At 40.9% G+C, this 21,682-nt stretch overlaps 1 protein-coding gene across 2 annotated transcripts; it reads left to right on the forward strand.

Annotated features, from left to right (window-relative positions):
- The first annotated feature begins 273 nt into the window (after positions 1-273).
- TMEM26 (transmembrane protein 26) lies at positions 274-17,435 on the forward strand. 2 transcript variants are annotated; one of them, XR_004060842.1, is made up of 7 exons: positions 274-664; positions 3,728-3,806; positions 8,986-9,099; positions 9,631-9,851; positions 10,832-10,908; positions 13,146-14,570; positions 16,204-17,435. XR_004060842.1 is itself a non-coding variant. In XM_030951341.1 (6 exons), exons 1-6 carry the CDS (start codon positions 474-476, stop codon positions 13,559-13,561), a joined length of 1,098 nt encoding a protein of 365 aa, XP_030807201.1. In that variant the 5' UTR covers positions 274-473; the 3' UTR covers positions 13,562-17,429. The 2 variants fall into 2 exon arrangements, 1 of the variants encoding a protein (XP_030807201.1); XM_030951341.1 differs by having other exon boundaries at positions 13,146-17,429.
- Positions 17,436-21,682: the final 4,247 nt, after the last annotated feature.

Consider the following 21,682-nt stretch of genomic DNA (forward strand, 5'->3'; position numbering starts at 1 on the left):
GGGGTTTGGTTTGCACTCTCAGAAATCCAGTGGAGCTTTCAGCAAAGTGCCTTTCATTGTGTCTTTGGTGGTGATGCACGAGGCGAGATCAGCAAGTGGGGCTGCAGTGCGATGGTAACTGGGCAAGAGGGAAAACCTCGCCGTGCTTGGTCCTTGAGCGATGATAGAGGAGACAGAAACAACGCTCCCCACCCCTGCCTTGGGCCGGCCAGGGCTGTTCCGAGCCTGCAAAGCACTGCAGCATGGAAGCGCGCCTTTTTTTTTTTTCTCCTTCAAAAAGTTTTCAGGAAGTCTGGGGGAGGGGCGATGCTGTTTCTTTTTTGTTATAATGGGCCCCTTTGTGGAGATGGAGGAGGAGAAGCGCTCTGTGTGCCGGCGAGGCGCAGGCTCCCCGCTGCCTGCCAAGGTAACTCGCCAGGGCTCCTAAAAGCGGCGGGGCCCCGCGGTGCGGGGAAGGGAGTGGGTGCTGCGGCATGGAGCTGATGGTGCTGCTCAATGCCCTGGTCACTCGCCTGCTCTTCGTGTTGCACTCGCTCATCGGGGTTTGGAGAGTGACCGCCGTGAAGAAGGAACCCAAGTACTGGCTGCTGGCACTGCTCAATCTTCTCCTGTGCCTGGAGACAGGGCTCACCCTCAAGTTTAAGCAAGGCAGAGGCTACAAATGGTGAGCATATTCCGCCGGAGCCCCTCTTGCTTCTTTGCATGTTCCTTGCTGCAGATGCGAAGCTGCCCCCCGAGAGCAGGGGCTGCCCTGTCCCGGCGGTGCCGGGCGCTCAGGGATCGCGGGAGGCAGGGATGGAAAGCTGGTAGAGTTTGGCTAATCCACGGCCAGGCAGAGGGCTTTCAGGAGGGGCAGTTGTACAGCAGACTGCGCGGGAGCCACTCTGTGCGGCTGTGTGTGCCTCTTGCTGCAGTCAGGAGGTGGATGCTGTGGGGCTGCAGCGGGCTGGGGGCACCGGGCACCTCCTGAGCCCTGCAGGGGCACAGGGTGCGGAGGGACCCTGCACATGCCCTGCATTTACACCCATCCTGCCGTGCCCTGCATTGCACCTCCTGCCCTAGGACAGTATGCCCCTGCTCTCCTCCGTGCAACAGTGCTAACACCACGCTACTGCATGAACCTAAACTTTGTAAAAAAATAAAAGATGAGTAGCAACTCTTTTGATACAGCAAGAGTGGCTTAACTATTTGGATTTGAAAGGCTATTCCAGAGAGGAACTTTCAGGCGTGAAAGGCTGCCCGAAAAATGAACAAAAAAGTTAGTCATAGCCGATCTTGGCCAAGCACATGGGGTTTTACATGCATCTAAAGAATTACTGCTGTCATCTACAGCTCATCAGCGCTCAGGCAGCCAAAACAAAATGCTCTGTGAAAAGGAGGCGGTCACGTAACTAATTGTCAAGATTTCACTAGGACCTTTTATTGTTAAAAACACAAACTGCAGGCAGGCCTTCAGACAAATCCAGTACTAGAGAGCCCTGGAGTATTTCCATGTTCTTAAAATCCTGCCCATTGCAACCTGTGAAAGTCATTATAACAGAAGGAGTGTTGTGTGACAGTTCACACAAGAGTTCCATGCTCTAAATTTGAATGCAATAAAAGCAGTGAAAGTCTGGGGCACTGGAAAATTGAACAACAGCAGAGCCCCAAATGCAGTTATGAGACAGGCAGATTGAACAGTACCAATTATTTTGGGAGAGGAGGCAGCAGCAGAATCTTTATGAAGGAACACTTGCAATGGAGCTTTTAAAAAATCCAAACAAAAATAGAAACCAAAAGCAGATCCATGTTAGATGCATATATAGAAGACCGGGCTAAATTTATCTACAAGAAAATTTTGAAAATGGATGTGGTCCAACACTTTATGCAGCAAAATAAAAGTACATATATAGGTGAGAACTGTAGACAAATGGCCAGCATCTATTTGCATCAGGATAATTTTCTGCTCCAGTGGAAACCAATCACAGAACAAACATCATCAGCATTTGTACAAACAACTCCACAGACAACCACCAATCCAGGCAAGGGGCAGACTATGCAACAGGACTCCTGCCTCCAACACCCTCATATTCTCTGTTCATTATTGACAGAGGACTGGTACTTATTACACCAGCCTAAAACATTTAATGGCACATGTGGAAAAAAGTCCCTTTTTGAGCCTGGCCATGTAATACTTCCTCTAGATTGCTCCTTCTGAAAGAAAGGCAGGGTTAAAGCCCCTGAAGTCTCTTGGCCTGATGTGGTATCATTAGCTCAGTATTGCTAACCTGCCAGCTGGATGGATTTTTTTGTGTGGTGAAGTCCTACAGGAAATACTGCAAAATGTTAGTTCTTCCATTCAAATGAGAGGTGTGTTCTCTCCCAAAATAACCAGGCTAAAAACCCACACAATCACTAGCCTTTTTTTTTTTTTTTTTTTGGGGGGGAAGCTAACAACAACAACAAAACCCACTGTCAAAACAAACAACACCCCCTCAAACTGAAAAACTAAAAAGCCACAATTAAAACCCAAACTATCTTAGAGGGGATAGTTGGAAACATTTCAGAGCAGTTCAGCAACCCAGTAATTTCCTTAAGCAGCAGGATATTTTGTTTTCCTCAATATTTAATCTTCACTGGAAGAGTCATGATTACCAAAATAAAGATATGTTCAACATAGGGACAAGCAGTAAATGCAACAACGTTTGGCCAAAATGTTGCTGCAGTTGCATACTTATAAGCAGTTTAAATTCATTGCAGAATGTGCCAGTGGCAGAATAGGAGGAAGCAAGTGAATGTCCCGAGTTGGACCCCACTGCCCAGTCCCAGAGCACTGCAGCAATGCCCAGTCCATACTGTAGCATGCAGAGCTAGATACTGGCATTGCACCTCATTCCTACTCCAGAAGTACAGAATTACCAAAAAACCCCGCCCCAATCAAATGTCATGTGTTTAATAAGAAAACAGCAGCAACTCACTCTCACAAGAATCACTACTTGCAGGAGTCATGAAACCTCTCCATCACTTCTGAATAAACCCAGCTAAAGAAGCTGAAGATAATAAAGCTTCATCAACATCAGTTATTGTGCTGGTTTTACTTAAATGATTTTCATGGGTGTGCTGGCATTTGGCCAGCACCAACCCATCACAGTTATATAGAAGACTGTCAGGGAGAAAATAATTAGAAAATTCTACCACTGCTAGCACAAGTGGGGAAACAAGGCCAAGATCCATTTTTATGAACCCATTTTAAATGCACAGCTTGCAACTAAAAGATCTACTGAAGCACTGCTTGTTTTAGGCAAACTGATGCTATTTCTACCTTTCCTGTGTCAATGCACAGGATTGTGAGTAACCTGTATCTCAGCATCACTCAGTGAAGTGACTCAATGTATTAATTCACTTTTCATGAAATCAGAAAGAGCATGTTAGCTACAGGCTTTTTAAATACAGAAAATGCTGTGATAGAAATACCAACAGCAAAGTGCCTCTGGTCAGTTCTTAAAAAAGAAGTTTTTAATAAATTTCCTTATATGACCTTAGATGGATGTACAGATCAACCTATTATTTATAATACTCACACAGCACAAGCAATCCAGCAAGAATAGCAATTCTTATTGGCAATTACCCCATTTCTTAATATCCCATATGGTAGAGGCACAAGATACCATATATCCAAACATTATCTGCATTGGAAAGTATTTATGATGTATCATAATATCAAGATATCTTTTCTTTTCCTTCACAGGTTTTCACCAGCAATATTTTTATATCTGATTTGCATAGTACCATCACTATGGCTACTAGAAATTCATCATGGGACTCAGGTATTTGAGATAAGATGGACTAGCTTGAAATTGATGCATTATTTGATGGGTTGGCTTCAGGCATGCAGACAGAAGTCTGCTAAGTCTTGTTCCAGTTCTCTCTTTCATATTGGTGGGTGTCCCAATCTAGCTACAGCTATATTATCACTATTGTGCACTTCCTAATTATCAGATAATGAGTCTCTTTCCTAGCTAAAAATGAGATCATTTATTTGTATTTATCTGAGGAACTGAAGACTACAAGTTTGAAAAATACAGCCTTTCACCCCCAGGTTACCAGCATGAATCTTGCTCAGTAGGGTAAAAGAACTTCATTGCTTTAGAGGCCTTTGCAAAATAAAGTGAGTTTCACAGTGTTTAAAAGCAAATGCCACAACTTCAAGCAAGTCAAAACTGAGACAGATATCAGTGAAAGGGGTCTTAAATTCAGGCTACCTCATGTTTGCTGCAACATAGGAGAACACACAGATTCTTACCACAGCTGGAAATACGTCTGACAAGGTTTATATCCTTCCTTTCTTTGTGCTGCATAATAATCTAGGAGAGGGGGGAGCTGGATTCCAATTCAGGACTAAAGCACATGGTAAAAATTTTAAGGGCAAGTGTTCTGGGGTCAGTTAGGACCAGAACAGAGCCACTTGACGCAACATGTCTCCCTGAGTCAACCTCATGCAGGCTAGTTTCAAGTCCCTATAGCACTTCCATGCAGTGAAAAGGAAATTTTGTCTGTGCCAGTATTTGCACATATGCAGTGCCCTACATCCATAGCAGTAAAGGTTCTGATTGGAACAAGAACAAAAAGTAACAGAAGAAAATACATAAATTACACTAAAAAGACCTAGTGCCTCATTTTCTCCTTTGAAACATTGTTAGAGTCCACACAACCATAATCAAATATTCAAAATTGTGTTTACACTAAAAATGCCTCAGGCTTTTTCTAAATACAGCAGCAGGAATTTATTGCCTTCTTGTTTTCCCAAATCTCCTTAAACAGTCACAGACAGGTAATGTGGATATTGAGAACATTTGTCATAGTTAAATCTGGTCCAAAAAGCAGGCTAATTCTGTAGTCAAAGGCAGCAGTTTATTTCCCAAAATGATGTTAGAACATGGCATACTTTGTTCTTATTGATATACTGCTATGGTGAATTAAAGAGGGAGTATATCAAGTTAACAGCTTAGTTTATACCTGGATAGATAGGATAGAGAGTTCTGGAAACACACAGTCTAACAGATTCAAAAACTATACCTCCAGAAGGGGAGCAGCTTTCCTAACAATTAATCTCAAACACAGCATCCAGACTAGCACTACTCTCCATACTGATGTGTTCCTGGGATTTCATTATTTAAATGCAAACAGAATAGGTAATTATGCAGTCACTAGATCCATACTTTTAATATATACACTATGAAAATAGTGTGTGGTCTTTAAGGCAGTAGAACTTTGATCTTGTGTTGAATCTTTACCAGGAAGCATCAGCTGCTCGTGTCAGCGCTGTTATTTAAAGCAGGTGCTAATAGGCAGTCTCTCTTCCTGAAGACAGAGGCAATTCTGCCTCTCTCTACTGCAGAACTGGACATATAATGCCATTCATATATCAAAGGTGAAATACTGACTGCATAGAAACTACTGCTTTGTGGTAATGTATTTGGGGGTGAAATATATGTTTGGGAGAGATTATAAAGTCAATTGAACTGTACAGAGTGAAAAAAATGGTGTCTGCTGTCAAGCAAATTGAAACCATTTAATCCATTAAAAAACCCAAACATTCTTCCATAATAATGTTCAGGATCTCAGGGCTCTGTTACCTTTGCAAATGCCTGGTGTGCCACTGCCACAGAAAGCAGTAACTGAGCAGCTTTTGTAGGGCTTACCCAACTACCAGGGCTCTAGCTGATGCAGGCTTCCAGTCAGGAATAAGACAGATACTGGGTAAACCTTGTAATTATTTTTAACCACCTTAACTTGAACACTTTGGGGATATAGTGAATATCACTGTCCGTTCCCTCATCCTCATTCTGAGGTGGGATTCTCTTACCAGCTAAAACTATACCATAATGAGCTCCTCAAAGTGATCTTATATCTTTCACCACCCCTTCCTTGCCATACCCATTATATTCCTCAATTTGGAAAACAACTTAGATAATCTTTGTTTCATGTTTTACATTTCAGCTTTCCTGTATAAGCAAAATGAAGCAGTCAGGAGTGCTTTGAATTTCTGACATCACATGTGTTTCCATAGTGACAGCCACACTGTTTGCAGCAAAGCACAGACAGCAAGCCAGGTACCTGTTGCTTGGCAGAGGGCCTGCTCCAGGGAAGGGCTGGACTCTTCCAAAATGTCCTCAGACTGACAGCCTCCATGCACATTAATAGGTTGAGGGTACTCCACCCTAATATTCAAGTGTCAATTTTACACCCCAATGCTGGCCCCATTATGAAAAGTTTTAGCTAACCTCAGTTTTATTTGAAAATAATAGATTGTGAATAAGGTGCAAACAGAAATTGGCTGAATTAGTTTGGTGTTTCAGGTGTCCCCCATGCACTGGCAGTGAGTTTCTCTGCAGGCCATCACCATGTCATGCAACAGCATTTCCATTTTGATTAGATGGCTTATGAATCAGTAAGCTTCACCTCAGAAGAAACAAAAGACAGTAAGCCAAGTCAGAGTTGATACAAAATGTGTACAGCCTCTTCCTTTTATCTTTGCACAGAAAAAACCTGGAAACAAAACCATTTATATTTAGCTTGGTACACAGTCAACATTTAGGACTTACTGGGGTAATAATAATACTAATAATAAAAAGGCAAATCATGTTTATCAAATGCCCATGAAACAGTAGAACAGTATTCACTTGCTTCTTGCCACATTCCCATTTAGTCACTGTACATCCATAAATCAATAAGTAAATATGCCTGGCACCAACAGTCTTATTTACATGCATATACATGATGTAAATAAAGGCTCTTCTCCAGATTTTCGAAGATCATTTCACAATCACCACTTATTAAATATTCAGAGAAGAGCAAACCCAAACAAGATATGAACATGTTTACACTTAAATGAAAAAACCAGAAGCCTACTTAAAAAAAAAACCAAAACCAGGAGACTGGCTTTGCAGATGCAGATTTCCATTTCCTGCCTGGAAGCAATTGAGAAGACCTGTGAACTGGCCCTGAGCTTGCCAATCAGTCCAAGATCACTGAGCCTTGCTCTGAAATAGTAACCTATCTCTCAGCTGAAAGTACTCACAAAAATGACATAGAAGGAAAGACACCTACCAAAGACACCAATAATGTGAATTAATTTTCTTAGAGGTATTTCCTGCACCTTTGTGCACTAGAACAAGAGAAAAAGGGCTCCCCTGCAAGCCATGGCATGGTTTCTTCTGCCTCCTTCCAGCAATCAAGCTGCTGAGTCCTGCAGCTCCTCAGCCTTGGACGTGAAGTTCTGTGCAGGTTCATGGCTGCTTTCCTATTACCATGCCAGACCAGGCAAGGGGCCAGAGGGGTGAGCTTAAATGCAGACTTAATGACAATCCAAAGGCTGTCAGTCAGCCTTCCTCCTCCTGCACAGGTTAGTCGTCCCTTTGCCCTACCCAGGCTACTTGTTGATCTTCACTTCCTAGTATTCTGGGGTGGTTAGGACAGCTATGCAGTATTTTTAGGTTGTGGTCTCCTCAACTGTGTCACACAGCCAGTGGAAGTAATTCAGCCTGACTTTGACCTTGGGGTGGGTCACCATAGACTTAAGGGTTTTTCTGTAGGCAGCAGATACAGATGCCTCTCCAGAGCACCAATTAAGTTACATTTCCAAAGTATCCTCTGAACAAGCCGTTCCCTCTCTCTCCTTTAATTGAAGGGGAAACCCAGGGAGATTAGCCCTACAAGGCTGTAGCCAGGCAGAGAGTACCAGCCCCTCCATCTCACTGTTTCCATGCCCAGAACTTTAGACTAAATGGAAACATCATCTCCTCCAAATCTGTGTGTCAATCTTTCAAGACTCTCACACCCACTGTTCAAATAAAACAAGCATTCAGCTTAGGACTCTTTACCGCCAACTCTAAAAGCAACAAGCACTGACATTTTTTCCAGTTTTTTTCCAGGCACAGGAAATTTATCTACCATAAGGTCAGACAAGAGGCAGCATTTACCCAGATACTGAACAACATCAGACACCAAGCAAAGTATCAAAGTAGAATCTGAAATTTCCTGAAAAACGTTGCTCTGATATTGGTAGGCTTTATGCTGAACACAACTACTCAGTATGCTCTCAAACACATTCCAATTGTTGCAGAAAATCAATCCCCATGCAATAAAATGGTGGGGGGCCCAATGGAGAAATGCAAATCAACTGCAATTCTCTGGCAAAAATAGGACAGGATAAAAGTCTTTAGTAACAGCATGGTTTGATTTTCTAATTATCCTCTTTTTATTACAATGGAGAGAGATGTTATGGATTGTTATGAAGACGGATTTTGGAGCCGTGCCCCCCAGCTGCTCCTGGGCCAACCTTGGGTGTGAAGGTAGAAAGGCAGGACAGTGCTGCAGACAGAACATAGCCCCACCACTGGTTTACTGTTGTTGGAGAAACAGTATGTTTTAGCCAACACTCAATTTCCCAGATCATCGTGTACTTGCAGGAAGTAAAAATATCCTTTATTCTATTTCAAAGGGATTGGCAACAATACAGGTCTAGTTCTCTTAAATACTCCTTTATTTCACCTCTCACCCTATGAATTTCCATACAAAATAAGGCACAGCAGGGGCAGGAGAGGTGGAGGATACAACCCAAATATCCTACCTCATTTTCAGCCTTGAGGGAAGTCATACAGAAAAATGAAAGTGACATTTTCAGAGAACTTTTCCTGGATAGTAGAAAACAGAAGCAGATATTTTGAGAACAAGTTTTTGTTGAAGGCCACTCTACTGGCCTTTGAATTTGCACCCTCTTCTGCAGTACGACCCTGTACTTTCTTAGGAACCTACTGACACATCACTCTTGTCCTCATGAGAGGAATTCCTCCCTTCTGAAGAAGAGGGGAATTACATTAAGAGTGAGGACCTTTGCAAACATCAGATACCCTCTGCAGTTCAGCAAAACGGGACGCTCAGCCATAGAGCACATCTGCTCCCTGGGTGGGATGTTTACACGTGTCATGTTTTTGTTCACAACAGTACTGTGGCAATGAGCCTGGGGCTGTTCAGGTCAATGTCAGCAATCAAGACTTCAATCAATCCAGAGAGAGCATTCATGGAAGTGAGGGAACAGATCATCACATCATTCAGACGGTAGGGCACCTTTTCCTGTTTCTAGTAGAGATCTTATGACAATTAGAGATAAGCACGTTGTGAGTAAAACAAAATAACAAAACAAAAAAACAAACAAAAAAGGCAAACAACCCAGGGCATGTATATTATATATATTTGTAGTTTAGAAAACCACATTTTGAAAATACAGCATGCTGCATACTAACTATTGTTGCTAAGACCAGTCTCTGTGTAAAGAAGAGGTGACCCTACCATTCTCTTGCAAATCTCAGTAACTGAATTTACAAAGTGCCAGGGTAACGAGTCTGCAAAGCACAACGCTCACTTGAAAAATGAGAACGGGAGGAATAGTACACAGAGAAAAAATTGATATTCATTATCCAAAGTTTGTATTAAAGTGCCTTTTCAAACCAGGCCTGCCAGATGGAAATTATTTGTTCTCATACAATGTGAAAGAGAACAAAACAGGCTCAAAGACAAATACAGTCTCTGACGGTATCTCTAACATCAGTCTCCTGAAGTTACAGTACATTATTGTTGTCTTTTAAACAGGCTAAAGTCTTTGTAAATCAGCTCTCCACAATCTGTGAGACTGTATGGACACTGGCCCTCCACCAGACTTTTCTACTGCTGCTAGTAGTTGGGAGATGGCTTCTCCCCATCGGAGTTGAAATCACCCGGGATCAATTGTCTCAGCTGCTTCTCATGTTTGTGGGAACAGCAGCAGATATACTTGAATTTGCTAGTGAGACCTTGGACATTGAGGATGTTCGGTAAGGATTTTTTGCTGACGATATTTGTGTAATGTGCAGTGTTCAGACTGGTAAAACTGTGTTTCCCATAAAAGCAGAAGGCTGCATTCAAGGACTCTGTGTGCCTGCTCTTGCCTTTCCCCCTGTGAAAGTCCTGTGAGCTTTGTTGGGGATTACTCATGTGTTGCCAGCAGAGAAGCATGTCACATCATCACAATGAAAGGGTTCAGGGAGCCAAACAAGCAGCCTGACTGCCAGGAGTTCTAACAGCTGCAGGAGCTGAAACACTGGATACACAGTAAGCCTCCTTCAGGTTAATGAATTGTTTCAGATGGGCAAGGAAGCAACTAGAACTGGCTTAAGTGATTCATTACCCAAGTTGCTTCTTTGGTTATCTCATGTGTACTTCATGGTAGAGTGACAAAGTGTTCAAAGATAAGAAGAAAGGGAATGGCATAGTCTGGTGTGAATTTTCAACACTCTGATCTCTCCCAGAGAAAGTAAGCTCACCTCCCCCTCACACTGCTGAGAGATGAGCTGTGAACATCCATCATAAGGAAGGAGTCACAGAAGAGGTTCATCCTCTCTAACAAATACTATTTTATTTTTTGTAAATATCATAGCAAGGCTTTTAGAGCAGGAAAAGAGTCCTTCCCACTTGGCAGAGAAGCTTCAGGCTTGCAAGGAACATGTAATCACTACAAGGGTAAAGATATCCCCTCTGAGCCACAGAGTCTATTCTCATATGCTTATTATTGTAACATTAGCTTCAGATATTTAGTGTAATTACACAGCTGGAACATGTAAGCCTTAACAGCAAAAATCCCATACAAAAAGGTGCTTCTGTTTTCCTTAGTGTTGCATTGTAAAAGCACATATAAATAAACCAATCACTGTTTCACTCAGCTACCCTTTAAATGATTAAAACACTACAGGAAGCTTTTTTGTGATCTCATAAGGAAACTGCATCTTCATTGTTACTACTCTTTCCCCTCCCATAGGAAGAATTACGCTCTCATAAACGCAATTCTTGCTGTATGGACCTGGAGTATGTTACAGTTTCCACTTGATCTTGCAGGTTAGTACTTGCACACAAACAAGAAAAGAGAAAGAATGCCCTTAAGTTTTCATTGGTACATCTTGTGGTTGTGCACACACTACATACAGGCTGTACTAAGGACTTCTGGCGGTGAGGAATTCATTCAACAGCTTTTGAAGAAAGCTCATTGTGGTTTCTTTTGAGGAAATACTTGTTTCTGGCTAACCTCTGATCTCTGTCATAGAGCTGTCTACTTTCAGGAAAAGGAAAAAATGATTGCACTATTGTGTTGCTCCAGTTGCCTGTTACTGCCTTAAACTTCCCCATGTGAGCTCTCACGTTAGAGCTGGTCTATTATGTCTCAAATTTGGGTAGGTCCTAGACCCTACAGAGAGGCAGGCACTTGTGAACCACAGAATAGCACAGCCAAAAGCACAGGAGAAATTACCTATTCACTGGAGACCTAAAGGACCATAGGATGTTGGGACTGTATGATGTTATCTTAATCTAAAAGGGACAGCTATTCAGCCAGCTCAGGGCTGTGTTTGTTCCTGGGCACAAAGGGCTTCTCCCTGTCCAAAAAGAACAATGAAAGCTGTCTGGAGCATTATCTGTTCCAACCATTTTGGCCTCCAATCACAACAAGTTTGCAACAAATATAGCATTGCAAAAATGCGTTATCCTCAGTACCATCTATACAAAATAGATTTCTATGCTAACACACTGACTAGAATAATAAATTTAAAATTCCTGAAATATTATTTTGCTCATTAGTCTTTTCTTCATGGACACTGCTAGGCTTTGTTTCCAACAGGGAAGTTATGAAAATACTTCAGCATTTCAGCTCAGCAGCTCACCTCCTAAAAAATCAGATGCAATCACATTTCAGCTTTATCATACCTAAAATTCCTGCTACTGCTAAAATATATTCTATTAAAGATGCACAGCAGTCAGGTTTAAAAAACCTCAACCAACCAAATAAACATCCTATATATATCACCACCACACAAATAAATTCAAATAGCACTTAAACAATCTGTTCATTTTTTTTCTCTAGCGGTTGCTTTTCCATTTATTTAATTACATCTACCAGTTAAAAATTAAATTACTGAACACCTATTTCCCTGAAATTACTATGGGTACAGTTCATTTTAGGTAGTTCTATACACTTGCACAGATAGTACTTTTTGTTCAAGCATCAGAATGTTTATTCACACATCAAACATGACGTAAAAGAAATTTTTAGGCACTTTTTATTAGACTACAGCAGTTCAGTTAGGACTATTAAACAGCAATGGCACAGAAGCACATTAAAAAACTTGCTGCTGCTAAAGCTTTGCCTAATGGATTCAGCAAATTTCTACATTTTACAACTCATTTTCCATTTGAGTCTCATCTCTTTCTCCCCCCACCCCAGCATTGACTCAAACAATAGAATTCTTTTGGCAAGCTGCAATGTTTGGCAGTTGTTACTGCATCACAAGTAGTGATGTTTTTTAAACCAATGAAATCTCCCTGTCCAAGAGACAGGTTAATTAAGCTTCATGTATTTCTGTGAGACACAGCCAAATTTTCCCCCACAAACCCTTCTGATGCTCCTTCTCTGGACACAACACCATAGAGGGCACTTGAGCCCACCACCACCTTTACAGCCAAGGGGAACCCATGCATGCAAGTTCCAGCAGTTGTGTGACATTGATATCCACAAGGCTAAGAACAAGTATCTGTGCCTCAAGTCTTACGTGGCAGACAGAAACCACGTAGTGCTCAATATTGCCTGGCACTGACAGGCCTTATTCTTATTATGACACATGAAAAAGGCAATGGTTATCTAGTGAATATTTTAAAAGCAATGTCTTAGCGTGGAAGAAAGTGAAGTGCTACAGCACTGGCTGTTCCTTTCGGCACAGTTTTTTTCTTTAGGATGCATACTGGTCTGGCATGCTGATTTACCAAATAAAAGGTCTGGAGAAGTTGTAAAGAATCACTAGGTGATCTATTTCTGCTTTTTGTTGTAGAAGTATATAAATACTGGTATGTTTGAGGCATACAAAAGGGGAAGGGGTTTTTAATCCTGTTTGTCAGACCACATAAGTGCCTCAGGTGAGTTCAGTGTGTTTTGCTGAAAAACATCCCAGAAACTGGATATGCTATGTGTTGCACAGTTTACAGGTGAATGCATTTATAATCCAGAGTACCTTGTATTGTGAGTGCCCTTTAGCCCAACCCTGGCTCCAATTCACAAAATGGTTTTAACATGACTGTTTTCCTTGCAGTACAGCATATTGGCTGCAAACCAAGCACATCGGCCAGGCGGATCCCCAGCCTGCTGCTGTGCAGGTACAGTGCGGAACTCTGGAACATTGGCGTCAGCCTTTTTATACAGGATGGCCCCTTCTTCATTGTGCGTTCAATTCTCATGGGCCACTTCAGAATATTCAATCAGATGCTGGTGTTTTTTACAGCTAAGAATATCTTAGTTGTGACTCTGCAGCTGTATCGGCTGGCAGTGATAACCTTAGACTTCCGTACCACCGTTCTGCAGAAGAGCAGGAAAGGAGAAGTCTGTTGCTGCCCATGTGAGCCTTATGAAGCTCGTGCTCATGCTACTGGTCGCCAAGAGAATGAAATGAAAGAGTTTGTTGCTGTTCCTCCAAAAGAGGAATCCCAAGCTCCATCAGAAGATCACTGAGCAGTTACTGACTTGGAAGAAGTTGCATTTCCCACAGCTTCTTCAGAAGGGCTTTGTCAGTTTCTGTGATCAAATACATCTTGAGTGCCTAAGTCATCTTTTCCATCAAGAGAACATTCATTTCTTCTAAATTGTAGGGGAACTTTTCTCAAGCAAATTCTTAGCAATGGGACCTTTTTAAAATCCATTTGTATGGTGGGTTTTGACTAGTTCCATATTATATCATTCACAGGGATTTTGTAGCCATAGTTTGTAGTATCAAGAAAGGCTGGGAGCACTAACAAGATTGGTTGTTACCATTGGTGGCACTGTGCTGACCTATGTACTTGCATGAATTCAAGTGGAAGGACAAGCCTGTCCTTCATAGGAAGCACAAAAGCATTGAGCTCTACTAGAATGGTAGGGCTATGACTACAGGGTGATGAACAATATATTTGCCATGTACAGAAGGAGCTTCAGCAGCAACTGTGCAGGCATGTTAGTGCTGTTACTGTCACATGAGAACATTGTTCATTCCAGGAATATAAGGAAACCTTCAGATGTTACCTCATCTTTGGCTGGATTCAGTTAAGAACTATGCAACACCATGAAACTACATACAAAAGACTCTTATGACCTGCCTGGTCTGAATAACCTAAACCTTAACAAAAAGAAAAATCTGTCTCCCAAATCACTAGAAGCCAACTGCATTTGCTACAGGCATTTTCTACAGAGTTGCTTGCCTTTCTGTTTCTACCAGTTAGAACATACACACAACACACATGGACAAAACCTCACCAAAATATTTGTAAATACTTTTTTCTTCTTGATTTTACAGTTGAGACAGTTTTTTAAATGTCTCCATTTTGTATGATTTTTAAGAGTGGCCTGACCCAGACATAGCCTCTCTCTAGAAAGAAGATGGCACTGCTGCTGAAGGCAATCTAAGCCAAAGGATTCAGGCATGCACTTCATGTTTCATAAAGCACCACAAGGTCCCATGAAATAACCTGAGAGATTGTCTGGTCTGGTGAGTATCAAGATCCAATTTTAAGAAATGGCTAATAATTAAGACTCTACTACTTTCACATTTGGAGTGAACAATATGGGCCCCAATTTCTCCCAAGAGCACATTTGAGATCAGTGTAAGATCATTTCCTCAATTTAGCTTAGAGAAGCTGAAGGTAAGATAAGTGACTTTTGAAAGTCTGCCTAAAAACTGTATTTTCACAGGAAATGGCAGGTGCTTTTACAGATTTCTGCATCCATTCTGAAAGAAAGCAGAAAAGCGTATAGAGTGACCTAATTAAGGTAATTTTCCATATTAAAACACCAAATTAAGCCTTATTTTCTAAAGCCTCAGCTATCTGAAAACCAGGGTCTGGTTTCAGGAATGAATGGAAGTGTTTCTGCCATCATTGTAGCAGTCATATACTTATATAACCACAGCCTGATAAACAATGATACATTTATTCTTTGAAAGAGGAACCCGTTTAAAAAGCCCAAACACCAAAGATGTGAACATGTGTTTATACTTGTGAGTTCTTACTGTTCTGTGCAGGATAAGACCCTTCCATTAAGAAGGAAGAAAATGCACAGCCACAAGGAAGTATCACATGCTTCATAGCCCTGTCTACCATTTATATAGTAGTAATAATGTGCAACACCTCCTTCTCTGCTTATTTTCAGCCTTTTTCCAGCAACAGTTTTAAAAAGTCAATCCCTACTTGCCATGGTGTTGTGAGGTAGACATATGGAAAATGGAATGTAGCTTCATTTTGGATTTTAATTCAAGTCTAGAGGTAAAAAAGTGACAGTTCTGATGATGATCTGTGCTGTCTAAAACCTTTCACACTGGGATGAATTTAGAATCACTTGGTAGAACCATAAGACAGCTCTTCCTTGTGGATGCAAGCCGGAACTACTCATATTCATTTTGAGTTTACCACTTGCTGATATAGTAATTATCCTGTTAAAAGGATCACTGCTAATTAATTTGGAGTGTACTGAGCTTGCTAGAACATTCTAAATTCATCAGCACAAAAATTGCAAGGATGTACTTTTTTAAAACTTGCTATTTCAAATCCTCATTCAGCAGCAAACTGCCTACTAGACTCAGCCTGCAGCAAATGCAAGATCCCCTGGGGTCAGCAGTACAGAGACTGGTTACAGCAGGAATATTTCACAGCAAACTCTATTTCCTGGTCTTCAGGCTGTTCAATTTTAAACAGCAGTAAAGCTTCTAATCACATTTATGGTGCTAAGAACTCACTCCAGTGTTAGGTGTTTACAAGATCCCATCCTCATTCACTCACAGACGATATAGGCCAGATCCTCTTCACATTTACAATAAAGTAGATTTGGACTTCCTTTTTTTCCTCCCCACTATTGCAGTGATGGCAATCAGATTGCTTAAAACCAAAAGAAAATCGAGACTAACAAAGCAGTATTATAAATTCCCACTTGGGTACAGAAAGGAATCACACCAGATAGCAGCAGGAGTGACATGCAGCTCCCTCTGCTTCACTGAGAAGCCTGGAAATGGCAATTATAAAGTCTAGTAACTTGTATGTTTTGGGCAGAGCAGCAAACCCCCGTTGCAAGCCCTTCTCGGTTTCCTGTTGCAAATGTTTGGAGCAGGACTGCAGCTTTGTGTTTTGCAGCAGGCTGTTGGAGGCAGCTGAAGCAGCAGCTGGCTGTGGGGAGCCCTGGTGCCATCCCACAGCCTTCCAGAACTCTGCACAAGGCAAGGGGTAGACTGGATTCACCTGAAGATCTGCCAGAATCTGTGGTGTACCCAAAGATGTCATGCTTGCTCTGCAGGAAAAGCTGCAGTAAACCTTCAAATGGGGAAAATTCAAGCCTCCAAAATGGAAGAACTTCAGATCATTTATCTTAAACGTTATTTACTCAAGTCAGGAGAACACATTAATAAATCTGTTCTGCAAATAGATACCTGACCATTTACTGTTATTTATTCTGGTTGTTCCTGCCTTGTTCTTCTAAATTATTCCATATTAAACCTCACTAAAATGTTTTACCACTTGTCTTTTCCTGAGCTAAAATGTATTCCTCCTTTCTTTTGGACATTGGCTTAAATAAGATCATAGCCCTAAGCAGGAAAAACAACAAACAACAGCGATGATTTTATTGCATTCCTGTTGGTATTTGTACTGTACTATGTTCTCTGTGACCATGTGGAAATGGAAGAAAATGTGCAATTACTTTAAAAAAATTCCAACAGCATTTTGCAAATAAAAGGCAGTTACCTCAGGCATAGCTGCCAATTTATTATGTGAGAGCTGACTGTTATATGTTCCTATTAATTATATCTTCCACATGCTGCTTTTCCTTTCCATGCTTCGTAAGTTAATTACTTAGGCCAGATTCTGACTGCTGCTATTGCTTTGAAAACCCACAAGCAACTGCAGCTAATTTCACTCTGTTCTGGATAGGTTCTTTATTCAGAACCTTTGCCTCCAAGTATTCAAGTCACACTGCAATCCCCGAGAGGATGTGTTCAATATCTGGACACAGGAGGCATTTTAAATACACACACAAATACATACGTGCATTAAGATACCCTCTCACACACCTGGCAATGCCCAATATGCAGCTTTTATTTCTATACCAATGTGTGAATCTGCCTGTAAAGATGCTCTGCACATGCCTCCAAAACAGAAAATACCTAAGCATTACAATTATCTTGAAACTTAAATAATAAGCATACCATACTCTGAATAAAAGACAGATTAAAAAAAAAAAAAGTTCCCTGGAATATATTCTTTCCATGCAGATTTCCCCAGTTGAATGAAATGTACCCAAGCATTAGTTTCCCCTCAAAAATAAAGTTTTTTAGGTGAGCATTAGAACATAACACCAGCACAAGGTGTAAAACTGCACAACACTGTTTCACTGATGCTGTGTCAATAGAAAATAGGCAAGCTTTGAAATCAGCAGGTTGGTGAGTCCCTGGCCCCTCTGTCTTTGGATTCAATTTTCCACTTTTTTCACACTGTTATATGAGCAAGGAAGTCTCTCCTTCCTTACAAGAGGAAATAAAACAGATCATTCCTAGTCTGTAGTGGTGAGGCAAGACAAAGTGGCTCACAGAGGCAGAAGAGGCAGAGATGTTTTCCCAGGATTGGTCACTGCACCAGCAGGGAAGTACAGCAGTACAGACCCCTAATGGAACAGATATTAATGACTGAGATAACCATACCTGAGCTGTGTTCTGAAAACATTTCCTGGCCCTTCAGAGCCAGCACAGGAAGGGTTCTCAACAACCAGCTCCACCCCAATATGCCCAGTAAGGTGCTGTGACAGGAATTCCAGTGATCCCAGGTCTCTTGAAGGTATCACTGAAATCTTCTGTGCAATTTTTTCCTAATTTGGTCTTCTTTGATTTGTGTCTTTTCCCTTCAGACTGTGCAAAAGGCATGGGAGTGAGAGCAATGTAACCATAAAAAACCCCTTCATTTATCAACCTAAACCCTTACCTCACCCTCTGCATACTGCTCTTTGCTCATCCACATTTCTGCCTGTTTTCTGAGCCCACCTTCCAGATCTCAGCACACAGACAAAACATGCTAAACACTGCACCTCCCACTGCTGCCTGTGAAAGTCTTTTAAAAAGCACACAAGAATTCAGGCCAAAGATTAAGAATAGCCAAGCCTATTTCTTCCTGTTAAAGATGAAAGCTATCTTCAGCTGTCAAAGCATTTCCTCCATTTGTTTTTAGCCTATTACAGGGAGAAGAATCTTTTCCTGAGTAGTGTCTCTGTGAAGGACTAACTTATTGGAAGAGCAGCATCATTTCCTGTAGCCCTATGGATTATCTCTTTCAAACTGTAAGGTCACACAAAGTTTGAAATGAGCCTGTCAGGTTGTAGGTAAAGATAACAGAGTTGAAAGGTGGTACAATATAAAAGTGATGACCTCACCCAGCATTTTTAATTTTGGGAGATGAGAAAGGCCTCCAAGCCAAGTAAAACAGATCTGCGTGAGTAGCATCTGTAATAGCAGCTTGGAACAGCTGAACTAAAAATTTCTCTAAAATCTTCAGTCTCCCATACATCTAACTAATATTATCCTAAAATAATTAGGCAGAACAAGTATAATCATAACTAATACCTAGGCCTCACAGAAGACTCCAGAAGAACATTAGAATAGATTTACAGTGTAAAAAACTGGTTAAGTGTTCCTGTTCTTTCATTTTATATTATTCTGGATAAACTGATGCTTCACATTTGAAGAATGTGCTTGGCTTAATTTTATCTGACATCTTGCCTAAGTGCTTCACAATTTCATTCCCCTGATAGAATTCACAAAAAGCTTGTCTTTCACAACAAACTTGGTAGAAGCCTTGTTGGAGCATCTTTCGGGATTGCAAGAGACAATGGGATGCTCAGCAAGCGCAGCACATGAACTGAGACAGCTGTCAGACACCATAACTCACTGCAGGCCTCACCCTGCCTTCAGTAAACATTCACAATGCCACAGCTGAAGAGCGCTACTGTGGCTGTAGTATTACTAGAGAAACAAAAGACAGGGCTCATTTTCTCAGGCAACCAATTAGAACATTCAAAAAGCACTTTCCAAAAAGATTTATCACAACTGCCAAACTAAAATACTGTATTTCACTCTTTAGAGGTCAGCTCTGAAGCAGTTAAGAGTTCTCTGTCACTCTGGGAGGTGGTTTTTCATCTCCTTTCTCCATCCAGATTTCACATTGAGGTGAAATCTAGTTGTCTTAATCCAGTAACACACCAATGCAAGTTAACATTCTGCCTTAGGAGCTGCATATCAAGTTTAACTTAAAATTTAAGCTCCATTGTGGCAGAAAAGAAAGAATTATTTTGTGGTCTAATCCAAGGAATACTAATTCATTTTAAAAAACTCTTACATGCAGAAAAATGAGAGAATGCATAAGTAAGATTTGCCACAGGGGTAGCCTGAAGCCATGTGCCAGCAAGTTACTCTGCTTGTATATTATGAGAATTTTTATCCATCTAATCAATAAGAAATGAGTAGTTACTATGGCAATTTCTACACTACAAGGTACTTGTGCTGCAATAGAAGGACAAATACACTTGCCACTCTGTTATGTAAATTTTTGCACCTTTTCAGTGTTGCAGTACAGGATATAAGCTAGGGAACAGTGAAAAGAAGAAGGTGAGAAGAATAAAATGAGTTGAAATATAGTGTGGTTGTAAAGGATAGCTTAGGAATTCTTAACTGACAGTAATAGATGCCAGTTTAGAGCAATCCACAAACAATAAAACAAATCAACCAACAGTTTTGCAGAATTTTATTTGAAATCATGTATAATGAAACCTAGATTTCACTACTGCATTTCCTTTTGATTACCTTCCTCCAAGTTTAAACTAATGGGGCTAGAGAGTAATCTCCCTCATAACACCATCAATTCATACTAGTATTGCGTTCAGAGAATAGCAATACACTGCAGGAGCCTGATTATAATGAATGTATTCCCTTCAAGCACAATACTCAATAACCTTGTAGAGACTGCTGACACAGAGAACAGGCATAAAAACTCACTCTAAAATATAGAATACTGTAATAGGAGCACAGGGTTCTTCTAAAGGTTTGAAAATAACCGACCCAAATAATCTTTATGATATACACAGAGAAAATACATATGCCTTCCATAAAATATTTATCACAATTCCATCACCTTATATTTTGCATTTTTAATTTTTCCCCTACACGTCTTCAAGATATTACCCTTTTATAGGTAATAGAACAAATGCTGAGAAGAAGCCTGGACCCTACAGAGGCAGGCAGTTCCCTGCAAGAGCTCAGACAGGAACAGATGCCATGGCTACATAGGGAGACAAATTAAAGCTCACCACACCTGAAGATGGGGCAATGATTGTAGCATGAACCTGTCAAAACACATGGTTGGGAGAGAAGTCAAAATTAGTATGGAGACAGCTTCAGATGGGAGAAGCAGCCACATATGAATGCAGACATCTAAGCATACTTTGAAGCCCTCACTGACTTTTCCTAGATTCCATACATACACACTGTGAAGTTACAAGTGGGTATTTGTGACAAATAGACACACTCAAGAGATGTTTCTATTTTGATTCCCTTTTTCCAAATGAACAATGCTAAGAACTGAAAGCTTACATGACTAAAGGTATGGAAGTTCTTTTCCACAGGATCAGATGCCAACTGTATTTTCACTCATATAATATTGCTGACTCTAAAGTTACATTATAAAGAAACACTAATTCCTATATCACAAGGCTCTGAGCTTCACTGTAATAACAAAGACATACCCCAAAACCTCACAGGTAGATTATAATTAAAAGAAGCAGTAAGTATAACCCACAATAACATGTAAGTTCAAAAGAGATATTTGAAATGGGCAATGCCTTTGAAATATGAGAAGAATTGAATAAAGACAGATCCTATATCAAAAGGTAAGCTTAGGCAAAGCTTGTGAAGGCTGGAAAATTCAATGGTAGTTGTCTATCACAGGGCAACAAACACTGAGGTAACAGATAAACATGCAGACAGAAATCCCAGTCTCTAGCACTGCACAACGCAAAAGCTGTTAAATTAGAGGGGCTGCCTAGTGAGCTTGCCCTACACACACCATTATGAAGGAACATACTAAGAGGCTGGGCTGCTTCCAGAGAAGACACTCAACCTTCACACTCTGCCTGCAGCTTATGCATCACAGTAGTCAACATTTAGCCACTTGAAATTAAGACTACATTTGGATACAGTTTTCTAGGACTCTGGAAAGGATTCACGATTGGACAATTAAAAGGTTTAAAAGGGCTCTTTGTTTTCTCCTGAATGTGTTACCTCAACAGCACACTCATCAGATGATTTCAAGCCCATTTCCTTACTAAAAAGGACCAGCTACATCACTTTTTCCACTGCAGAAAGAGGGCATGAAACACAAGAGGTAGACTGGCCTAGAGACAGTCAACATTATAAAACTAGACTTGGAAAAGTTTTTATTCTCACCTCTTGGAAGTTTACTGAGGTCCTTAAAGCCACAGAGCAATTCCCCAGAAAATATCATGTAACATAGCTACCAATACCACAGTTCAGAAGTTACAGTATTTCCCTGCAGTTCATTAGCTGGGTACAGGAAATGT

Source organism: Camarhynchus parvulus, chromosome 6, assembly GCF_901933205.1.
Source record: "Camarhynchus parvulus chromosome 6, STF_HiC, whole genome shotgun sequence".
Lineage (NCBI taxonomy): Eukaryota > Metazoa > Chordata > Aves > Passeriformes > Thraupidae > Camarhynchus > Camarhynchus parvulus.